We start from the raw sequence: 10,000 nt of genomic DNA on the forward strand, positions 1-10,000 counted from the left end.
TTCCAGGTGAGGAGGTTTAACGTGTTGTGTTGAAGCTGTTCTGCTCTTCTTCAGGACACCACAGCGGCTTCAGATGGCTTCAGAGGATGTTGGAGGTCCAGCGTGATCTGTTTCATCAGCTGGTTATCAACAAGATCAGAGAGGTCTGGGTGGTCAGAACACGGTCGCTGCTTTCATTGGTCTAGATTGAGCAGGATAATGACAAGAAGGTGCTTCGTCTCACAATCCAGGTTGTCAGACTTTAGTTTCATGATTGTCAGATGATCTGAGTTTTAGTTTTTCTCCAGGCGTTGGGATCCAGGAGGCAGGGAACCGAACTTTCATGCTGTCATGGCACCATCTGAATGGCTTCAGTTCTATGTTGAAGATCTTCATTAACAATGTTCACAAATGGTAGATATTCACGTGACATGTTCAGGGGGATGTGTTAAAAGTAGCTTTAAAAGAAATCCCCGTTACAGTTTCCAGCTCTAAACTTCCTAAAATGTCAAAATTTGGACTGAAATGTGTAAAGTTATTCTTTATTTTCTTAAAAAGGATTTGATAAAACTGGTATCAAAATATCAAAGTCAAGGCATCAGTATCTGGTAGCCAGCTCTACTCTTCCTCATGTCAGTTCAGCTTCCAACAGTATCCTGATGTTTAATAGAAAATACTAAATATGAACATCTGCACAAGTTTGATTTAAGAAACAAAATTGTATTCGCAGCAGCTGTAATATGAGTCCTCTGAAAGTAAGCCTCCCTCTTTCCACATTTTTGATTCACATGACAATACGACAGCTAAAAACAAATCAGAAACGACAGGTGTTGATCAAGAGATGTAACTGGAACACCGAGATGTGAAGGGTGTTGTTCACCAACATCTGACACGTCTCTGCAGCGCTGCATTCAGGAAGCAACATGAATAGTCTGAAAACTGACGTAGCGCCGTAACCAGGCAACAGCAGCAGAGTCGGCATTAATCAGCTTCTCATTTTAGAGCTGTTCTTGTATCTGGATAACCGAACCTGACTTCGTCTTCGATGTGTTTCTTCTGCTTGAGAACAGTTCTTTGTGCTGGATGTGTACAGCAGTGATGGGACTCCACTGACCTCAGACCAGCTGTGTGTTCAGCTGGAGAGGATCTGCAGCGCTTCACCGGAGACCAGCGAGGAGCCTGTTGGCATCCTCACCACCCAGCACCGAGACTCCTGGGGCCAGGCCTACCTCAACCTCATCCAGGGTGAGTTCACAGACCGCTGACACCACGGAAAGAATGCTGGAACCGTTGCTGACTGTCACCGGAAGCTGGAGTTAAACTATCTTAATAATATCTTAATATTAAACTATCTCTAGATCCCAAAAGTAATATCTTCAGCACTGTCAAAATCATAATAATAAATCATAATCATAATCAAAATCAAAATCACGCTCCTATTAAACCGGCATAGAAACACTCCATCACCAACATGTAGCGTAACATGACCCACATGACCCTCGGTCATGGTTCAGACCAGCTGCAGCTCCTGATGGGAACATGGGACTCCCCGTGTGGGAGGGGTCAGATATGTGACCCCTCCCTGAGGGTGTCAGGAGTGACGAGGTGAGCAGGGTTCAGGAGTGACGAGGTGAGCAGGGTTCAGGAGTGAAGAGGTGAGCAGGGTTCAGGAGTGAAGAGGTGAGCAGGGTTCAGGAGTGACGAGGTGAGCAGGGTTCAGGAGTGACGAGGTGAGCAGGGTTCAGGAGTGAAGAGGTGAGCAGGGTTCAGGAGTGACGAGGTGAGCAGGGTTCAGGAGTGACGAGGTGAGCAGGGTTCAGGAGTGAAGAGGTGAGCAGGGTTCAGGAGTGACGAGGTGAGCAGGGTTCAGGAGTGAAGAGGTGAGCAGGGTTCAGGAGTGACGAGGTGAGCAGGGTTCAGGAGTGACGAGGTGAGCAGGGTTCAGGAGTGAAGAGGTGAGCAGGGTTCAGGAGTGAAGAGGTGAGCAGGGTTCAGGAGTGAAGAGGTGAGCAGGGTTCAGGAGTGACGAGGTGAGCAGGGTTCAGGAGTGAAGAGGTGAGCAGGGTTCAGGAGTGAAGAGGTGAGCAGGGTTCAGGAGTGAAGAGGTGAGCAGGGTTCAGGAGTGAAGAGGTGTACATGAAAGAAGCTTTTAAACTGCGTCAAGTAAAACACAGGTTTTTTTTACACCAAACACTTTGGCTTGTTTCAGGAGAAGTGGTTGATGGCTGATTTCCATGAAGTGCAACAGTGAGATGAAATAAATAATACGAAACACAAGAACTTTGGTAGAATTGAATTTGTAGAGTTCAAACTGATAAAACACAAATGGAAGGAATTGCAATTCATCCCAATAAATTATGAAGGCAACTATAAATAGAAGCAAAACAAAGTGTCTTCATCTGGATTAAACTGTTATTCCATATGTTGCTTGATGTGTATTTTATGCTTCCAGATAAGACCAACAAAGAATCGGTGTTGGCCATCCAGAGGAGCATTTTCACGTTGTGTCTGGACGGAGCGACGCCTCCAGCGTCGGACGAGACGTACCGCAGCTGTGCGGCCGTCCAGATGTTGCACGGAGGAGGCAGCCGGTGGAACAGCGCCAACCGCTGGTTCGACAAGACGCTGCAGGTGACCTGCGTCATAAACTCCAACATACTGCAGACGATGCTTCCAACACATTTACTCATGTTCCTGCACCGGCTCAGACTCCTGCTCCGCCATCTTTCTTTCCATTTGAACTTGTATCTACTTATTTACCTGTATGACCAGGTAAACTGGGCGTCTGTCAGTATGTCGGCCTTATTTAAAAAAAAAGAAAAAAAAGAAATCAGTTTCAAAATACAGGTTGGAAAAAGCAAGCTTTGGGTTAAGGTAGTGGAGGGAACCAAAATGTGTCTGTCCCAATACATCCATCTGCAATAACAGGAAGTGGTCGGGTACCTCCTGATGGGACTCACCTTCCACTACCAAGCAGCGTGATTGTTTCGGGTGTTTTAGGACATTGAGCTCCACTACTTTGTGTGTGGACCAGGAATTCAATGCAAATGTTTTTTTTCTGTGTTGCTTCCTGAATATTTCTCATGTTCTCTTTCAGTTTATTGTTGGAGAAGATGGGATATGCGGTGCGATCTACGAGCACGCCCCCGCCGAGGGCCCGCCCATCGTCGCCCTGATCGACCACGTAGTCGAATACTCGTAAGTAGGCAGCAGATGATTCAGGCTCCCAATGGGTCACAGCGTGGGCTGCTTTACCACAGACAGGAAACCACGTGTTGTGATGATGATGATGATGATGATGTCGGGTCTTTACTACTCTGGTCACATCATGTCTTTGTTCTCGTGTGTGGAATCAGGAGGAAGACTGACATGCCGACGTCTCCCTCGGTGCCTTTGCAGACGCCTCAGAAACTCCACTTCAACATCAGCGCTGAGATGAAGAAGGACATCGAGGAGGCCGAGAACAACATGAACACGTGACGGCAGCTTTTACCACACGTAAACATATTCATCCTGAAAGCCACGAGGCCGAGTGACCGTGTCTCACCATCCTGACATCCTTTCACCACAGATTGGCCCGAGACTTGGACGTCAGAGTTATTGTATTTGGCCACTTTGGAAAAAACGTCCCAAAAGCCCACAAGATGAGTCCTGATGCCTTCATACAGATCGCACTGCAGCTAGCCTACTACAGGTGAGGTCAAAGGTTATGTGGAGACAGACTGTATCCACTTCTTTCCTTCTTTCCCTCCTTTTGGGGACAAAAACAAGTCCCATTACATAAATCATTACAGTTTAAGGTGGAGACATGTGCTGTGTTCCAGATGTTGTACTAGTGTTCCAGATGTTGTACTAGTGTTCCAGATGTTCGACTAGTGTTCCAGATGTTGTACTAGTGTTCCAGATGTTTGACTAGTGTTCCAGATGTTGTACTAGTGTTCCAGATGTTCGACTGGTGTTCCAGATGTTGTACTAGTGTTCCAGATGTTCGACTAGTGTTCCAGATGTTGTACTAGTGTTCCAGATGTTCGACTAGTGTTCCAGATGTTATACTAGTGTTCCAGATGTTCGATTAGTATTCCAGATGTTGTACTAGTGTTCCAGATGTTGTACTAGTGTTCCAGATGTTCGACTAGTGTTCCAGATGTTGTACTAGTGTTCCAGATGTTCGATTAGTATTCCAGATGTTGTACTAGTGTTCCAGATGTTCTACTTGTGTAATAAAACATACATCAGTGTGTTCACACTGTGAAGTACAGAAACATCAGAACACTACCAGGACCATGATGATGACCTCACGTGAAACTCTGGACACTTTCCACCCTAAACGGTCGCCATGTTGGCTCCGTAGAGGAAGGGGCGGAGTCACCGACATAAACAATGATCTAAGTCAGTGTGAGGAAGCTGCAGCTGTTCCTGAACACAACATGTTTCTTTTCCACTGCTGCTGCTGGACAGAAGAATCAGTGTGTTTACTGAGTGTTAAACAGGACACAAAAACACACTGATTTCTGGGTAAAATAATTAAAGATATTTTGGAGGGTGATGTGGTCACATGATGAGGTCATTTCCTGTCAGTGCAGATCACTAACCTCCTGCTCTACAGAGTCCTGAAATGGAGGAGCACTATGTGTTAGTGTAGTGAGGGAAGTTCGTCACCTGGAACACAGCGATGGTTTCCACCCTGAAGTGGTGAACAGGTTAACGTTCGAGTCACGAAGCCTTTCATCATACAGAGAAACGAGGAGATGTGTGAGATTCCCGGCAAAAATGTACCGAGAAAAGATCTGTGGTCACGTTGATCATAGCAGAAACCTAATGGAGGCTCTTACTATGATGAAGCAGTAATTTACCAGGGGAAAGACTCTGTTATTCTCTGTCTACTATATCTGCACACGCCCCACACACGCCAAGGGCATGCCACACCCATGACACGCACACGCCAAGCACATGCTATGCACACGCCAAGCACATGCCAAGCACACACCATGCCACGCACACGCCAAGCACATGCCACGCACATGCCACGCACACGCCAAGCACATGCCACGCACACACCATGCCATGCATACACCAAACACGTCACGCCCATGCCACGCACACACCACGCACACACCACGCACATGCCAAGCACATGTCACGCCCATGCCAAACACATGCCACGCACACACCACACACATGCCATGCCACACACACGCCAAGCACACACCAAGCACACGCCATGCACACACCACGCCCATGCCAAGCACACACCAAGCACATGCCAAGCACACACCAAGCACATGCCACACACCATGCCACGCACACGCCAAGCACATGCCACGCACACACCACACCCATGCCACGCACACGCCAAGCACATGCCACGGACACACCATGCCACGCACACGCGAAGCACATGCCACGCACACACCAAGCACATGCCACGCACACACCATGCCACGCACACACACCACGCACATGCCACGCACACGCCAAGCACACACACCAAGCACACGCCATGCACACACCAAGCACACGCCATACACACACCACGCCCATGCCAAGCACATGCCACGCACACGCCAAGCACGTGCCAAGCACATGCCACGCAAACACCATGCACATGCCACGCACACGCCAAGCACATGCCACAGACACACACACCAAGCACACACCACGCACACAACACGCCCATGCCACGCACACACCACACCCATGCCAAGCACACGCAAAACACATGCCACGCACACGCCACGCACACACCACACTCATGCCAAGCACATGCCATGCACACACCAAGCACATGCCACGCACACACTAAGCACATGCCAAGCACATGCCACGCACACGCCAAGCACATGCCACGCACACACCAAGCACATGCCACGCACACACCAAGCACACGCCACGCACACGCCAAGCACATGCCACGCACACGCCACACCCACACCACACCCATGCCAAGCACATGCCACGCACACACCAAACACATGTCACGCCCATTCCACACACATGCCACGCACGCACCACGCACATGTCACGCACACGCTAAGCACATGCCACGCACACACCAAGCACATGCCACACACACACACCAAGCACACACCACACACACACACCACGCCCATGCCACGCACACGCCACGCACATGCCACGCACACGCCACGCACACACCACACCCATGCCACACACACACCAAGCACATGCCACACACACGCCAAGCACATGGCACACACCAAGCACATGTCACGCCCATGCCACACACACGCCAAGCACATGCCATGCACACACCAAGCACATGTCACGCCCATGCCACACACATGCCACGCATACACCACGCCCATGCCACGCACACACCACGCACATGTCACGCACACGCTTAGCACATGCCACGGAAACACCATGCACATGCCACAGACACACCAAGCACACACCACGCCAATGCCACGCACACGCCACACACATGCCACGCACACACCACACCCATGCCAAGCACACGCCAAGCACATGCCAAGCACATGCCACACACACACGCCAAGCACATGCCACACACACACCAAGCACACACCACGCACACACCACGCCCATGCCAAGCACACGCCAAGCACATGCCACGCACACGCCAAGCACATGCCGCGCACACGCCGCGCACATGCCACGCACACACCAGGCAGGGCCCGTGTCCTTGGCGTGAAGGTTCGGGTCGTGATGTCCTGAGTGAGGAGTGCTGCAACAAAAGGGAACGTTTGTTCCCGGCCGTTACTCTCAGAAGTCATATGTGCTCGTCGGTAGATGTCGTTGTTTCCATGGAGATCTTAATGTTTGATGTCAGCTTGTTCACAGCGTCTCTCCTCTGCTCTCGGCAGGACGTACCAGCGCTGCTGTTCCACCTATGAAAGCGCCTCCCTGCGTATGTACCGACTGGGTCGTACGGATACGATCCGATCCGCTTCGAGTGCCTCAGCTTCCTTCGTCAAAGCCTTCGATGACCCGAACAAGAAGGTCTGAACCCGAGCGGTTCTGGGCTTCATCAGTCGGCCCGAACACAAAGTGACGCCGCACACGATGATTCTCATGTTCAGGACTTTTAACGTTACACGTGCAGTTTCAAGTCAACTTTTCAGATCGACCTCATTTTGTTAAAAACAAACATTGATGTGTTCTTTCTGTTGTGCACAGAACACAGAGAAGGTGGATCTCATGGAGAAAGCTGTGAAAGCCCACCGGGCCTACACCAACATGGTGAGTGTTCACAGCCCAGGACAGCAGAGTTCAAGAGGAGACATCCCAACCAACCACAGTGTTTGTGTGTCTAATGAATCTCATCTCATTTCATTCCCACGGGGTTAAGGGCTTTTATTTTGAAAGTCAGAGTGTGGGCATTGGTTTTTGCCACGGTATCATGCCTCACCAAGCAGCTGCAGCCAGTTTTGGTAGCTGCCACATTGAGCAGTTATAGAGCGATGGATGTTCAGAGGAAGTATTGTAGCTGAAGACTCACCAGCAGGTGTCTGAAGGAAGGTCGCATGACAGAGAGGCCGAGAAACGAGAGGAAAGAACGGTTCCTACTGAGCAGAGATCCCAACAGGTGTCCAAATATCACCTGACTTTCTGCTACATGGTTTTACATGTATGTTTGAGAACCACTGCACTGAATGACATGTTCCTTCTTTACCATGAACTTACACAGTAGTTTATTCTGGCACTGCTGCAGCAAATATACAAAAATCTCATGTTAAGTTGATAAAATTGTCATGTTTTCCCATCGGGCAGAACTCAATAACGAAAAAGTAGAAAGATGTTTTTTTTAAAATCCACATCTAAAATATCTAATTTAAATTTTTTTTTTTTTAAAGTATTCAGAACTTTTTCGGAGCTCTTTTAGCAACAATCAGAGCTTCGAGTCTTCGGTAATCCTCTGCAGGTTTCGTCCACCAGCATTTGAGCACGTTATTCCGTTCTTCCTCCGGCCGATCCACTCGGGCTCCATGAGATCGGCCGGGAAGCATCTGGGACACATTCAGGTCTCTGCAGACTTTGGGCTCCAGGACGGCCAGAAACGTGTCCTGAACCCGCTCCGGTGGTCTTCTGGCCTCATGCTTTGTGTCATTGCGGTGCTGAAAGGTGATTCGTTCCCATTCGGAGCCGCTGGTTGTATAACTGCAGGTATATCGGTTGTCTCCTTCACAGGCGATCAGCGGCCAGGCCATCGACAGACATCTGCTGGGCCTGAAGATGCAGGCCGTTGAGGAAAAACTCTCCGTGCCCGAGATCTTCAAAGACCCCGCATACGCTAAAGCTTTACACTACCAGCTGTCGACCAGCCAGGTATCACCGAGCAGCACAGAACTATGTTCCTCTGACACAGAACAGCAGTAATTCCCTGTAATCGATGATAATAGATGGACAGTACGTCACTATAACCAAACCTGGTCGCTGCCTAAACTTCTACTTTCTCATTTCTTTTCCAGGTTCCGTCCAAGACCGACTGCGTCATGTGCTTCGGCCCGGTCGTGCCCAACGGGTACGGCGTGTGCTACAACCCCATGAACGAACACATCAACTTCGCCGTGTCGTCTTTCAACTCCTGCAAAGAAACGAACGCGGCGCGCCTGTCTGCGGCGGTGGAGGACGCCCTGCTGGACATGAGGACGCTGCTGGAACAAACCCCGAGAGCCAAACTGTAACTCTGAAGACAAACTCGCGTACGGGAAGCGGAAGCTGCTGAGTGGCGTTCGGACGTCCCGGCTCAGGATCAGTTTAACCAGTTTCTCACCATGTGTGCTCTTTGAATGATGCTGTGATAGATGCTGTGTGATGACTGACAGGTGCCGTTTCTCTGAACTTAATAACCACATTCAGACGTTTCTGTTTCAGATCGTAGCTCTGAAACATCGTCAGCCAAATCAAACGCTTGTCTACATGACAACGTTTTCCATAAGAAATGATGTCATTAATGATGCGGATGCATATTTTAATATCGAAGTCAACCATCAGTTGCTTCGAGGCCCGATCAGTCAAATCAACCTTTTGTTTACATCACTTTTCAAAGCGAAAATTCAAGGGTTCGAAAATGTGAATATTTTTTGGATTTTTGCATCATTGATGAGACAAAATATTTTTGAGACATTTTTTTTTATAATTGTGTGATGAACAGTTTGTATAAAAGTTATTGGACAACTATTCGCTAATGAAATGAATGGTTAGCTGAAGCCAAAATAGATTTGTGATACGAAGTCTTATGTGTGAATTCTCAGCCTGGTTTCTAACCGTGTGCCTTAAACACGACTCGCTGCTTCAGGTTACATGTTGCTTCACTTTGATCGATTTCACTCTAATTTGTAAAAGCAAGACAATATCATGAAAGAGGATCGTAATAACAGTACAGATACACATCAATCCACTGCCTATATTAATGTAAAAATACTGCAAACATAATGTTATACTTTAAAACTAAAGACACAAAGTGATTTTGCCAATTAGGTTTATTCTGACACGAGTACATTGTTTGTATTATTATTGTTATATACTATATTTCAGGAATTCGAGAATTTTGAGCTTAAATTTGGACTTTTCAGAGAGCTCTTGATTGGACTCTTATGATGAGGACGATGGACGTATGTTGGAGCATTCTTACTTTTTCTGACACTGATTAATAATAATCCGTTTTCAGTTGCTGAGTACAAAGATTCCAGCGTTGTTGTCTGATCTTCTACGTGATGAATCCTTTCAGTTGTTTTCGTTTTTTCCCTGAAGGTCGGTATTAGAAGGCTCAAAACTTAACACCTTCATTAGTCTGTACACATGGGTTGCTCCATTCGGTGTGCAGTGTTATTCCGAGGTCTTTGGATTTATTCATTAATGTGCGATCATTTTATTTCTTGAGTTTTGCACTGTTCTCTGTCACGGTGTCTCTGTCCCCAAAATCTGAATCGAATCCCTCAAATAAATAAATCAGTTTATATTTACCGCGTTCAAAATGTTGTAATATTACTGCAACGTTTAAAATTTTAATCAGCTTAAAATTCATTATTAAAAC

The 10,000-nt window shown here is 47.9% G+C and overlaps 1 protein-coding gene across 1 annotated transcript in view; it reads left to right on the top strand.

The window, feature by feature from the left end:
- The window catches only part of crata (carnitine O-acetyltransferase a), a 15,818-nt gene that overhangs the window by 5,544 nt on the left and 274 nt on the right, over window positions 1-10,000 (top strand). Inside the window, exons 5-14 of the mRNA XM_069168890.1 lie at window positions 1-6; window positions 1,050-1,224; window positions 2,432-2,610; window positions 3,077-3,177; window positions 3,336-3,455; window positions 3,551-3,673; window positions 6,828-6,963; window positions 7,141-7,203; window positions 8,152-8,289; window positions 8,433-10,000. The exon at window positions 1-6 is cut by the window's left edge and continues 160 nt beyond it; the exon at window positions 8,433-10,000 is cut by the window's right edge and continues 274 nt beyond it. Coding sequence (XP_069024991.1) covers window positions 1-6; window positions 1,050-1,224; window positions 2,432-2,610; window positions 3,077-3,177; window positions 3,336-3,455; window positions 3,551-3,673; window positions 6,828-6,963; window positions 7,141-7,203; window positions 8,152-8,289; window positions 8,433-8,648 — 1,257 coding nt within the window. The 3' untranslated portion in view covers window positions 8,649-10,000. The remainder of the gene's footprint in view (window positions 7-1,049; window positions 1,225-2,431; window positions 2,611-3,076; window positions 3,178-3,335; window positions 3,456-3,550; window positions 3,674-6,827; window positions 6,964-7,140; window positions 7,204-8,151; window positions 8,290-8,432) is intronic.

The sequence above is a fragment of the Embiotoca jacksoni genome, unplaced genomic scaffold, assembly GCF_022577435.1.
Source record: "Embiotoca jacksoni isolate LCO1_2020_lvr unplaced genomic scaffold, fEmbJac1.0.p SCAF_42, whole genome shotgun sequence".
NCBI lineage: Eukaryota > Metazoa > Chordata > Actinopteri > Embiotocidae > Embiotoca > Embiotoca jacksoni.